This window comes from Equus quagga, chromosome 11, assembly GCF_021613505.1.
Source record: "Equus quagga isolate Etosha38 chromosome 11, UCLA_HA_Equagga_1.0, whole genome shotgun sequence".
NCBI lineage: Eukaryota > Metazoa > Chordata > Mammalia > Perissodactyla > Equidae > Equus > Equus quagga.
The window spans coordinates 57820860-57833817 of NC_060277.1; the positions used below are offsets into that span (position 1 = coordinate 57820860).

A 12958-nucleotide genomic window follows, 5' to 3' on the forward strand; every position below is an offset into this window, starting at 1 on the left:
CTTTCTTCCTTTCCCTTCCAGACAGCGTGGTCCTGTGCAGGCACAGAGGGCCTCCTGGGCGGGCCTTACGTGCCAGGCTCAGGGACATGGCAGGCCCCCAGCCCTTTGACCCTCTGGAGGCCTCCCTTGACATCACAGCAAACATGTCAAGACAAGTGTTCCCCATAGCTACATGGAATTAAAATTTTGCCATGAGGTTTTAAAAAGGATTTGTATAGCCTTTAACAGTGTTGAATTTGATAAGAACAAATTGCTTGCTGTTGTGCATGAACACGTAACTGCTATTATTTTCTCTGTTTTGGTCACCGCTGACACCACGGAGTCCAGCTCAGTGCTCGGTGCTCAGCAGGTGCTCGATAAACATTGCTCACTCAGTGGCACTTGTGTGATGTAAATCTAATTTCATGTGACAATGCGAGCTGATGTGAGGGGCAGCAGACACTGAACGAAGGGGTATTACTTTGTTGTTTTGCAGAGGAAGATTCACTAAGCTGACATCTGTCACCAATCTGCCTCCTTTTTCTTCCTTTCCCGCACCCAAAGCCCCAGTACATAGTTGTGTGTAGTTGTAAGTTCTTCTGGTTCTTCTGTGTGAGCCACCACCACAGCATGGCTACTGACAGATGAGTGGTGTGGTTCCATGTCCAGGAACCAAACCTGGGCCGCCAAAGCAGAGTGTGCCGAACTTTAACTCCTAGGTCATCAGAGCTGGCTCTACTTTTGATTTTGAGGTTTTCTTTTCTTAGTTTGGGAACACTTATTTCCCCATCAAGTTGCAAACATTGTCAGAGACTGTAGAACTGCTCACAGGCCTGCGGAGCCTAATGGACAGAAGGCGGCCGCGGCACCTGACCTCATAGTCGGCCTCGCTGGGCAAGGGTTCCCCTCCGAGCCCCAGGTACTGCCAGGGGCCTCTGAGAGCAGAGGAGCAGGCCGGCCTCTCCACCACCACAGCGAGCTCCAAGTTTCTCCCACCTGCCTCTCTGCCTGGTCTGTTCCCACTGCGTCTCTTGCACGGCCCGGGGCCTGGGTGGGGTCTCCACTCCTTGTAGGCTGGCCTCCCTGCCCGCTTCCAGCCCTGCCCTTCTAACCTCTTGTCCATACAGAAGCCAGAGTGCCCAGGGCTGGCTTGGCAGGAGTGTAGCTGTGCAGTTGCTCAGGGCAGCCTTCAGAAGGTCCTGTGCCTGGGCGTCAGTGTTCTGTTGTTGCCGTCTGGAGACTTGATCTTTTCAGCTCTGAGTTTGAGTTTCGTAAGTGGAGTCTGATGGGAAAATGGAGCATGCACTGGGGGCTTGGAGCCTCAATTCCCCGCATGTCCTGCCTCCCACTGCCTCCCCAGGACGGGTTCTGGGCTACCCATTCCCACTCCCTGGCACTCCCACCACCTGGTGGCCTGAACTGGGGTTCAGGAGAACTGGGGACCCGGATTGGCTCCAGGCACCTTGGGGTGGGACAGGGTGGCAGCCATCCTCTCCCAGGGCTGAAACTCGGTGAGACCTCTTGCTCACCCCTAATCCATCTTCGGAGCATGTCCCAGCATAAAGGTGGCCTCTCTTGGTGTCACCCATTGGCCGTGGGTTGGGGCGGTGGGCTTGTGGGGAGAGGGATTGACTTTCCTGCCCCTGAGAGGGGCTCGGCAGTTTCATTTTGCACCAGGCCCACAAATTACATAGCCATCCCTAAGCATGATGCTCCTGTGACACACGTCTACCTGGCTGGACCACTCCTGGGACACCCATTGATGGGCCCGTATCCCTTCCTATGACTCACCAGGTCCTGCATGCCCAGGCCTCCTTGGCTCTGGCCTCGGTGAGTGTTCCCACCACCTGAGTACCTTCATTCCTTCCAGCGGGTGACGTCCCCTCTGGTTCACTCTGCCTAGAACAACCTTTCCCCGCCCCTTTGCTCACCAGGATAGCCCGCCCTAACCCCTGTGCCCCACCCCGACCCCCACCAGTCTGGTTCACTCTATCACAGTGGTGCATTCCGTCTCCCACTGGTCCATGTGCCCACTAGAGGGGACCTTGTCTCTTCTGTTCCCGGCTGCACCCCAAGGGCCTGGAGACCAGTGTGTGGCTCGGGGAAGACTGGGTGCCCATCCGCTCTGCTACAGCTTTGCCCAGTGCTGAGAAAGCAGGCTCACAGAGGAAAGCAACTTACCAGGATCTCGTGCTGGGACAGAGGCAGGTTTAGAACTTCCATGAGAGTCCAGCGCCGAAGCTCTCGCTGCATCTCCCTGCCAGGGAAGCAAGGCCCGGGTGATTTAGAAAAGCCAGGTCTCCGCCAAGAGGGGAGACTGGGCACGCAGCTCTGCCCTGCTCCCGTCCTAGGCGAGGCTTCACTGCCAGCCCAGAGGGGCTTGAGTCGATGGTGCTGCTTCTCTGGCTTTGATTCAGTCCCACAGACAGAGGCCCTCTGGTCCCCAGTGCAAAAGACTGGGGTGGACAAGATCCAGCTCTGGCTGCAGGGGTGTCCTCTGCTGGGGGCGGTCTTCACCACACTTCTCCAGGGTATGAATCCTATGCCCCACCGCCTCTACATCCTAGCTTAGGGCTTAAGAATAGACTCTCCGCCTGGCCAAGTGGCTTTCTCTACGTAAGTGTGACCCCTCAGAGCCTGGAGAGGTGAAGGGAGGCACCCAGGGCCCCGGCTCGTATGGGTCAGCTGGGAATCGAGCCTGGATCAGCCTGACACCAGAGTCTGGGCCACACTGAATCCGTCACAAATCAGGTCCCTGAGCCACAAGCCACCTGAGGGTGAGATCACATCCAGTTGGGAGGGACGAGGCCGGGAGTCTCCAAGGAGGACATGGCCCCTGACCTGGGCCCCCGAGGGTCTCTCAGGAGTAATGAGCAGGAGCCGTGCTGCAGGCATTGGGAACACAGAGCAAAGGTGCAGAGGCAGGCGAGGGCGGGCGAGAGGGAAGGCTGGAGAGGGGGGACCAGGCCTGTGCCTGCAGGCCAGGCGGTTTGGATTTTGACGTGATGGTGGTAGGGGCCATAGCAGGTGTTTGAGCATCATGGGGTCAGCTCTGCTTGTGGAAGTTTATGCTGGCTGTGCACTGGGGGGTAGACGGTGGTTAGAAGGTCCAGAGGTGACTGTCACAAGCTGGAAGCAGGGTGAAAGCCCTTGAAAGGGGAAGATGCCAGGTGACACGTAGCCGATGTCAGAGAAGCCAGGCGTGGGTGGGTGGGGTGAGGGTGCTGAGGAAAGCTTCCGCTGGGACTTGGCCCCAATGAGACCAGCTTGGTGCCAGCTGGGACTGGCCCCCAGGGGCGGGGGTGTGAGGGCCAGAGGTGGTATTGGGGCATCACAGGGCTCTGTACATAGTAGGTGCTCAGTGAATACTCGTCCAGTAGGGCAGCTCTGGCTGTGCTTTACCCCCTTTGCACACCCTGCTTGGTGTCCCTGGAAGGACCCCGCCTGGGCCAGTAGGGGCAGTAACTGCCCACGGTTTCATCTTTGCCTGTGCATCCATATGGCTTCTCTCTCTTTCCATCCACCCTCCCCCTCCCTGTCCTTATCTTTCCCTTCCGTCTCCATGGCGACTCACCACCTCGGCTTGCTTGCATCCCAGCCTCTGCCAGGGATTCTGAGCCTAGCTCGGTCCCTCCCTCCTCCGGAGCCCTGGTTCCCGCAGTCCTGTCTCCTCCCCCTGGGTGAGTCCAGAGGCAGCCTCCTCTTTCCCGACTGTCACATCTATTTTCCAGCTCTGACGGAGTCATCTCCCCTGGGGAGACCATCCCCCACCCCAGCTTCCACCTGCCACAGCTCAGCCAGCCCTTCCAGGAGCAAAGCCATCCTTACCAGCCACTGGCTGAAGGTCTCTTGGGTCTCTGGCCTCTGCTTCTGGACCCTGTCCCCACTCCCAGCCTCCCATGCCGAGGTCCGCCTTGTCAGTCATTTCCTTTTGTCACCGGCTTGGCAAACAGGCAAGTCTTCAGTCCTGAGATCTGGGGAGGAGGGCTGGGGCGGGAAGGGGCCACCTGGGGCTGGGGGATGGGTCTGTGGAGGGAGGATGAGGGGCCACCGGAACCCAGGAGAAAGATAGAAGTCTAGATTCTCTTCTAAAAACCTTTTTGTTGTTGTTGTTGTTTTTTCCCCCAATTTTCTCTCCAAGGAGAGAAAACGGAGCTTCATGGGAAACAGCAGCAACAGTTGGTAAGTAGCAGGGCCTGCCGGTGGGGCTGGCGCAGTGGGCCTGGTCCAGGAGCAAACAGGGAGGCCTGTGGCCCCGAGCCTCCAGAGGGCCGGCCCAGGGGAGGCAGCTCGAGGCTGGATCGGCCAGGCTGGGGAGGAGGCGGCAGGGGAAATCAGTGGGTGCTCAGGGAGGCCGACTCCAGCTGAGAGCAGGAGAGTGGAAGGAATCTTCTAAGAACTAGAGCCATCTGCCCCACCGCCGGGAGGCTCCCATGGTCCCCTTAGGCCCCGCTCTGCGGGGCGTGTTTAAGCTGCTTCCGGGAGGCAGTAGAGGGGATCACTCCTTGGGGGTCAAGGGCATCCTTGCAGCGGAAGGCAGTGGGGGAGGACTTCCATGAGCGTTTGTACGGGCGCTGGGCTGGGCGTGCATCCATTGTCCCATCTCGTGACCCCAACGGCGTCCCGAGGCAGGCACTGCTAACCTCTTCTCTTGGAGGATTAGGAGATGGGCCCAGGTCGGGGCAGGAGCTTGCCCCTGGTGGTACATGGTGGTGTGGCAGACCCAGGGTTCCATGCAGGCTTTATCCCTGTCTGGCTCACTCTCCCCACTGCTCTGCTGCCCCCGCTCTGGGATCCCTAAGCTCTGGGGTACAAGTCAGTGAGGAATGGGCAGAGTGTGGTCTCTCTGGGAGCAGCCTGCCCTCTGAATCCCTGGCCTGTGCCCCTGCACCCCACACCCCGCTCTGACCCCAGGTCCCGCACGCCATTCCCCAAGTTGGAGCTGGGCCTGGGGCCCCGGCCCACAGCCCCCCGGGAGCTTCCTGCCTGCTCCATCTGCCTGGAGAGGCTACGCGAGCCCGTCTCGCTGGATTGCGGCCACGACTTCTGCACGCGGTGCTTCAGCACACACCGCGTCCCGGGCTGCGAGCCACCCTGCTGCCCCGAGTGCCGGAAGATATGCAAGCAGAAGAAGGGCCTCCGGAGTCTGGGGGAGAAGATGAAGCTCCTGCCGCAGAAGTCCCTGCCCCCCGTGCTCCAGGTCAGGGGACCCGGCCTCACCGCGGAGTGGGGGGCACAGAGAGACCCGGGGCCAATCCCAGAGGAGGCAGGGGGCTTCGGCCCTATTCTGGAATGTCGGGGTGGGAACAGAGTTCAGGGTTGGACACACTGCAGACTTGGGGCCCGACGCCCAAAGCTGGATGCTCAGGGACCCTCTTCCTCCTGGCCCAGGAGACCTGTGCCGTGAGGGCAGAACCGCTGCTGCTGGTGCGAATCAATGCCTCCGGAGGCCTCATCCTGAGGATGGGGGCCATCAACCGCTGCCTGAAGCACCCCCTGGCCCGGGACACCCCCGTCTGCCTCCTTGCTGTCCTGGGGGAGCAGCACTCAGGGAAGACTTTCCTCCTCAACCACTTGCTGCGGGGCCTGCCGGGCCTGGTAAGGGCGGGGCTGGGGGGTAGGTTCGGGGTCCCAGCCTGGCTTTGGGAGGGGAATGGGGCCACGATGGACCAACTGATGCTGCGCTTGTCTGCCCCACAGGAGTCCGGCGAGAGCGGCTGGCCGAGAGGAGGGGGGTCCCTCCAGGGGTTCAGGTGGGGTGCCAATAGCCTCACCAGGGGCATATGGATGTGGAGCCACCCCTTCCTGCTGGGGAAAGAGGGGAGGAAGGTGAGGGGGGAAAGGGCAGCAGAGGTCAAGATTGGGTCAGGGAGGGGTAAGAGAGAGAACAGAGATGGTCAAAGAGGAGGGGAACCCAGAAAATCTTTGGGGGCAAGGTGAGAAGATGGGGTGGGCAGAGGTTAGGGGGAGAGTATGGTGGAGTGAGGCAGGCCTGGCTCCTCTGTTTGTCCCCCGTCCTGCTTCCCACACAGGTGGCTGTGTTCCTGGTAGACACGGGAGATGCCATGAGCCCTGAACTCAGCAGAGAAACAAGGACCAAGCTGTGTGCCCTCACCACGATGCTGAGCTCCTACCAGGTGAGGGTGCAGCCCCCCGCCCCCCCAGCTCAGCTTCCTCCAGACCCGGGGCATCTCAGTCAGGTCTGGCCCTCAGCACACTGGGAATGGTCACCCTGCTCTCACAAGCTTTTGTGTCCGGGGTCCCAACAGGTTCTGGGGGTGTCCCTGCAAGGGGGGCGGTGCCATCTGCCCCACCGCCGGGAGGCTCCCATGGTCCCCTTAGGCCCTGCTCTGCGGGGCGTGTTTAAGCTGCTTCGGGGAGGCAGTAGAGGGGATCACTCCTTGGGGGTCAAGGGCATCCTTGCAGTGGAAGGCAGTGGGGGAGGACTTCCATGAACGCTGGGCTGGGCGTGCACCCATTGTCCCATCTCGTGACCTCAATGGCGCCCCGAGGCAGGCACTGCTAACCTCTTCTCTTGGAGGATTAGGAGATGGGCCCAGGTCGGGGCAGGAGCTTGCCCCTGGTGAGTGCCCCTGGTCAGTGAAGGTGGGAGCATGGTTTGTTCTAAAGGTTCGTTGAAGGTCCCTGGGGACAGCTGAAGATCTGCAGGACCATTTCCCAGGTTGCCTTCCATTCCTCAAGGCCGGTCTAGCCTCGCAAGCTGTGGAGGCCCCTTGGGCTGGTCTCTCCCAGGCCTGAGGCGCCTGGAGTGCCTGCAAGCTCCTTCCTCACCGGGGTCTTCCCAGTGTCTCTGCCTTCACAGATGCTCTTCCATCTTGTTCTCCTTGGTTCCAGATCCTCAACACCTCCCAGGAGCTGAAGGATACAGACCTGGACTATCTGGAGGTGAGGGGACATCTGGTCTTGGGGGTGCCACCCGTCTCTGCCCTGACTATAAGGCCAGGGGACTGGCCCAACCGGAAGCAGGTGCCTTCCAGTTCTGGCCTAGGATCTCGTGACACTGGAACTGGGTTGGTGGGCTTGAGGGTAGAGGGTGAAGCACAAGATGCCTGGTTGGGGGAGAGACAGGAGAGCCCTGGAGCTGAGAACCGGGAGCATGGGTCCTACAGTGGGCCCAGGGGGCGAGGGGAGGCACAGTCCTTGGAGTGGCCCAGCTGTGACCCTCTGCTCTGCCCCTAGATGTTTGTCCATGTGGCTGAGGTGATGGGCAGGCATTATGGAATGGTGCCAATCCAGGTGAGACACCCATTTTGGACTTGTCACCCCAGATCCTGACACCCTCTGGCTGCTGGTGTCAGGACCCCTTTTCTTCCAGCACCTGGATCTCTTAGTTCGTGACTCATCCCACGCCAACAAGGCAGGGCAGGGGCATGTGGGTGACATCATCCAGGTGAGTGGTGCAGAAGGAGGGGATGGAGGGGGCGGGAGGACTGGGCAGGAGGTGAGGGGAGCCCGGGAGGGGTCCTGTAGGCGAGCTAAGAACTGGAGGCTGGATCCCCTAGCTCAGAGTGCTCCCCAATCTCTCAGAAGTCATCCAGGAAATACCCTAAGGTTCAGGAGCTGCTCCAAGGGAGGCGAGCCCGCTGTTACCTCCTGCCTGCTCCAGGGAGGCGGTGGGCAAGCAGAGCCCACGGAAACCCGGAAGGTGAGTGTCCCCAGGGGCAAAGGCCTCCCTAGCTTGCCCTCCTCCGGGCCACCGGAGCCCCCTCACACTAGCCAGCGTCTCCCAGCCTCTGATACCCTTTCTCCTCCCAAAGCCCGGTCCTGCTCAGCCCCCGGTCTCCTCAGCAGGAGGAATCTCTTCCTCAGACACAGATGACGATTCCCACCACCTCCGTGCCTATGTCTTGGATGTGCTGAGTGCCGCCCCCCAGCATGCCAAGAGCCGCTGCCAGGGGTATTGGAGCGAGGGGCGCCCCGTGGCCAGGGGCGACAGACGCCTGCTCACAGGGCAGCAGTTAGCTCAGGAAATCAAGGTGCGAACCACCCCCAGGAAGGACCAGCAGACCCCACCTGGCCCCTTGCCCACCCTGACCCCCTCTGATGATGTCTCTGCAGAACCTCTCCGGCTGGATGGGGAGGACGGGGCCAGGGTTCACCTCTCCGGACGAGGTAGGGAGTTCCCCAGGAGGATCCAGGGCCAGGAGGGAGGCAAGGTTGAAGTGCCCTGGGATGGTGATGAGGAATAGGCATGCCCAGAGCAGGCAGAAGGAGGGAGGTAGCCTGGGTTTTCCTGTGGACAGATGGCCGCCCAGCTGCACGACCTGAGGACCGTGGAAGCTGCCAAAAAGGAGTTTGAGGAATACGTGCGGCAGCAGGTGAGCCCGCAGGTGCTGCGTGGGAGGCCAGGTGTCCCACCAGGTGGGGCCCACACATGGGAGGGCTCCTGGGTCTCCTGGTCAGGGCGCCTTCTTTCCTCCTCCCTGTCACAGGATATGGCCACCAAACGCATATTCTCCGCACTCCGGGTCCTGCCCGACACCATGCGGAACCTTCTCTCCACCCAGAAGGATGCCATCCTGGCTCGCCACGGTGTGGCCTTGCTGTGCAAGGAGAGAGAGCAGGCCTTAGAGGCCCTGGAGGCTGAGCTGCAGGCCGAGGCCAAGATCTTCATGGACTCCTACACCATGCGCTTCTGTGGCCACCTGGCTGCTGTGGGGGGCGCCGTGGGGGCTGGGCTCATGGGCCTGGCGGGGGGCGTGGTGGGCGCAGGCATGGCGGCAGCGGCACTGGCTGCAGAGGCTGGGATGGTGGCAGCTGGAGCTGCAGTGGGGGCCACGGGGGCTGCTGTGGTTGGGGGTGGTGTGGGTGCTGGTTTGGCTGCTACCGTGGGCTGCATGGAGAAGGAAGAGGATGAGAGGGTGCAAGAAGGGGACCGAGAGCCCCTGCTCCAGGAGGAGTAACAGCCCCCAGGAGATGTTGACGGGAGGGAGAGATGCCAGGAGGGTAGGGAAGGAAGCGCCCGAGAGGAGGGGTTGAGGGTGGTGTTCTGAGGGTCCCCAGGTACCACACTGACCTGGGTGAATGCCCACTGTCCAGGCGGCTGGCTGAACTGGAGAATCCAGGTGGCTCCAGGACCCTGGGGAGGCCTCCTGGGGCGGGAGGAAGTATTTGGGGGTTTGGGGGCGTTGAATAGACTATAGGGCCGGTTTCTGGCTGCAGATGACTGCTAACCTGCCATGGTTCCCAGATAAACTTGACCCCAGCGTCTCCCACCCAGAGTGAGGTCCAGCCTCCCCACCCTGGCGTATTTCCCCAGATGACCTTGGATTGTAGGAAGGTGGAGTAGGTGCCATTCTGGAAGTCTCCTCTTGGGTAGAGGGGACCTGTCCTTTCACAGATGGGAGAAGCCCCAGGTGGAGTGACCTCAGTGTTCAGGACAGGGAGCACTGATGAGGGTAAGACAGAAGGAGAGGCCAGTGGGCAAAAGTGAAGAGTCCGGGTGTGGTGGACAGCAGCCTAAACCCCAGAGTGGAGGATCTCACTCCTACGACTCTTCCCAAAGTGGCCCCAACACGACAAAAGAGGGCCGCCCCTCCTCCCTCAGCCCAGGGAGTCCGCATGTGCACCTCGAACGAGATCCCTGTCGATGTTCCCGTGTGGCTGTGCCTGTTGTCAAGCCTGGGCAGACGGCAGCGTGCCCCTGTTCTTTGTGGAATGCCGTCCCAGCAACGGATTAAATGCCAAAGAAAAACACCTGTCATTGCATGCTGAGCTAAAGCAGATAGCCCTCTAGCAGTCTGTGAACGTCCTGCAAGGGACCGCACAGGGGACACAGCCCACCCTGAACACGCCCTTGCTCCCCGAGCCTTTGAGAAGACCCCTCTGTTGCGCCCTAGCAGGAGACCCGGGTGCAGCCCCACAGGGAACCTGAGGTTGCAGCGCCTCTCCCACGGGGCAGAAAGTCCTACTAGGAAGACTTCCAGGCTATTAAACTGTAAAGGATTAATGGGTGCGTTCTATGAAAAATAAAATGTGTGTGCTTGAATGTCAGCTTCCCCCTAAGTTATTGTAACAATTCTTGAATTCAGACCCCAGGGGGCTTTGGGGCGGGGAGAGGTGAACTGAGGCACTCCATTTTGGGAACCTGTGGATGGGAAGAGGGAGACCAAAATTCAAGAGCTCTGGGAACTGAGTGTATGAGGCCCCCACTTGAGAGATGCAAGAGGGCTCACTCAGGCCAAAGGCCAAGGGCACGGCAACCTTTTCAGGCTTGTCGCCTAGGACTCAGGGTCCCTGCTCCCTGGTCTCTTCTGCCTCAGATAACCCTGTGAACAGGTGGCATCTGTCCTGGCAGAAGGAGGTAGTGGAGGCACAGACGGGGAGTCCTTCTAAAGCCGTGGAGGGTGGAGGAGCCCAGAATGCTTCTGCAGGGGGTCAGCCATCCACCTGCTGCTTCTCCTCCCCGCCTGAGCTTCCTGTCTCAGAGTTACAGCAGCGGCACTGCATCCAAACCCTGCTTCTTGCAGGTGCAAGCCACAGACGGGAGGGCTCAGCTAGCACTCCCCGGTTGACCGATGGCAGAAGCAGGGGAGCCCTGAACTCCCGACCCCCTGCTGGCGTTCCCCCACAGACACAGAAGGGGTGTCGTGAGGCTCATGCGCGGAAATTGACATGCTCCTCTTTGGTGATTTCTTCCCCTCGATCCGGTCCAGCTCTGGGAAACAGTGCTGGGCGGACAGAGGCAGAAGGAAGTGGTCTGGGACACATGGCTCAACAGCAGAAGCTGCAGTTAGCAAGCTGGGGACAAAATAATGATGCAGAGAAATCCCAAAGCCAAGGTGGGGGATGGGTGGGGTGAAGACGGAGGGCTGAGGGTGATTCTCTCTAACTTTTGAGGAGTGGGCTGGGGGGCGGGGTGGGGTGGGTCTAGACTATGTGTGGTGTTTGTCAAGAAAGGCTTCCTGGAAGCATCTTTCCGGGTCCTTTTATCGTCATCTGGCAGACACACGAGCTACAAAACCTCCCAGATTTGGGGGCTGGCAGGCTCAAGACTGGAGGGGCCTCAGAGGAGTCACGGAGGGAGGGTGTTGTCTAGCTAGAATGCCACCCAGCGGCGCTGGAGGGAACTGCAGTGGGGCTGCTTCTCCCTGCTGTTTGAAGGGGAGGCGTTGGCCCCGCGGAGTTCGGGGTGTGGAGTGCTCTGCAGAGGCAAGAGGAGTCATATTAAGTAGTATTGGTCTAATGCCTTATAGTCTTCGAAGCATCTTCCCAAATATCATCTCGCTGAAGCCTTAAAACCATCTCATGTAATATGGAGAGTACCTATTTTTACAAAAGCTCAGAGAAATGGGTCTCAGTAAAACTACCAGTCAGACAGAAGCCAGGACTTGAACCCAGGATTCCTGATGCCATATTCCTTGCTCAGGTGAGCCCTTCTCACCCTACAATTCTCTCCAGACCCCAAAACCAGGCCTCTGGGTCCCAAACCCAATTAGGGGGCTTCCTGAGCTTCTAGAATCGGCTCTATAATTGACGAGAGCCCACGGGCCTCTGTGCCAAAGTCTCGGCAGTGTGCTGAAGTCTGACTGCTTTCTCTTCTATGACCTGTTGAAGGTCACTGACTCTAAGATTCTCAGATGACACGTTTCTGGGTTAGAGATCTGCTGACATAGCTTGTGCTTCCTGCTTCTGAGGCCTCCCTTGTGTTGAAGATGGCAGTACCACAATTAAAAGGAATCTGCATTCTTAAGCCCTGCTAAGGACTGAATGTTTGTGACCTCCCCCCCCACCCCGCCCCCCGCAGTATCGTATGTTGAAATCCTAATCCGCAGTGTGGTGGTATTAGGAGGTGAGGCCTTTGGGGGGTGATTAGGTCACGAGGGGGGAGCCCTCATGAGGGGGATTAGTGCCCTTATAAAGAGGCTGGGAGAGAACCCTAGCCCGGTCCACCACATGAGGACACAGCCATCTATGAACCAGGAAGTGGGCCCTGAACTGCCACCACAGTGGATCTGCCGGCATCCTGATGTGGGACTTCCCAACCTCCAGAACTGTGAGAAATAAATGTTTGTTGTTTTAATCCCCCTAGTCTGTGGCATTTTCTTACAGCACTGCTTGACTGTCCGGAGCTGGAGCCCTGACTCCGCTGGCCGCCGTTACACGGTGCCGGGAGCAAGCAGGAGCCGTCCCTGCGTTAAGTGGGTGAGCTGGCCGTCACCCCGCCCTCCCCCGCCTAACAAGGCCTTTGCTCCTTGAAGTGGGGCGAACTCTAATGAAAACCTGAACATCGCTGGCTGGGGAGCGCCAACGAGACACGCTGCTGGGTCCATTTTATGTCAAGACAAAACGTTTGGTAAAACTCTTGCCTACAATAATGTGGAAGGCAGACTTTGTGCTGTTGAGGCAAAAATTAAAAAAAATAAAATCTCCTGCCAACCCAGACAATTCTCTCCACAAATGTAGAAAAGAAATAGTTCTATTATTGAATAAACGTTAAACCAGACTGGGCTGTGCCACAGGTAATATGCTATTTAAAAAATGAGAAAATGAGATTACAAAGACAGAAAAGAAATCCCACTAGTTTCTTTTTTTTTTTTTAAAGATTTTATTTTTCCTTTTTTCCCCAAAGCCCCCAGTACATAGTTGTATATTCTTCGTTGTGGGTCCTTCTAGTTGTGGCATGTGGGACGCCACCTCAGCATGGCCTGACGAGCAGTGCCATGTCTGCACCCAGGATCCGAACCGGGGAAACCCTGGGCAGCCACAACGGAGCACGCGAACTTAGCCCCTCGGCCACGGGGCCGGCCCCACCACCATTTTCACACGGAGCAGATACAGCCCATTACACGCACGCTCTCAGGTATGAGGACTTCTCAGGCGAGGGAACTCGACAGCCCCATTTGCTGTACCTGCTTTCACAGTTCACCCTAAATTCGCCTGGTAATTGGGGTGGCCGTCTGTGCTAGTTAATTGCTTCTATCCGAAGGAAAAATAAAATTTCTCGTATCTCCATGTT

At 58.8% G+C, this 12958-nt stretch overlaps 1 protein-coding gene across 1 annotated transcript; it reads left to right on the forward strand.

Moving 5' to 3' along the window:
* Positions 1-689: 689 nt before the first annotated feature.
* On the forward strand, positions 690-9940 carry RNF112 (ring finger protein 112). Its single transcript, XM_046674648.1, has 16 exons — positions 690-1250; positions 1641-1809; positions 3711-3932; positions 4121-4161; positions 4894-5179; positions 5371-5577; positions 5680-5808; positions 6012-6116; positions 6835-6885; positions 7180-7236; positions 7316-7390; positions 7528-7645; positions 7792-7976; positions 8059-8112; positions 8244-8318; positions 8433-9940. The coding sequence occupies exons 3-16, from the start codon at positions 3879-3881 to the stop codon at positions 8901-8903; spliced, it is 1908 nt and encodes a 635-aa protein (XP_046530604.1). The 5' UTR covers positions 690-1250; positions 1641-1809; positions 3711-3878; the 3' UTR covers positions 8904-9940.
* The last annotated feature ends 3018 nt before the right edge of the window (positions 9941-12958 follow it).

Bases quoted from the DNA above. Each gene is read 5' to 3' on its own strand.
- RNF112 (XM_046674648.1), top strand. From the start codon at position 3,879: ATGCCGAGGTCCGCCTTGTCAGTCATTTCCTTTTGTCACCGGCTTGGC. The intron at 7,977-8,058 runs GTGCGAACCACC...ATGTCTCTGCAG, and splicing joins AGTTAGCTCAGGAAATCAAG to AACCTCTCCGGCTGGATGGG. The intron at 8,319-8,432 runs GTGAGCCCGCAG...TCCCTGTCACAG, and splicing joins AGGAATACGTGCGGCAGCAG to GATATGGCCACCAAACGCAT.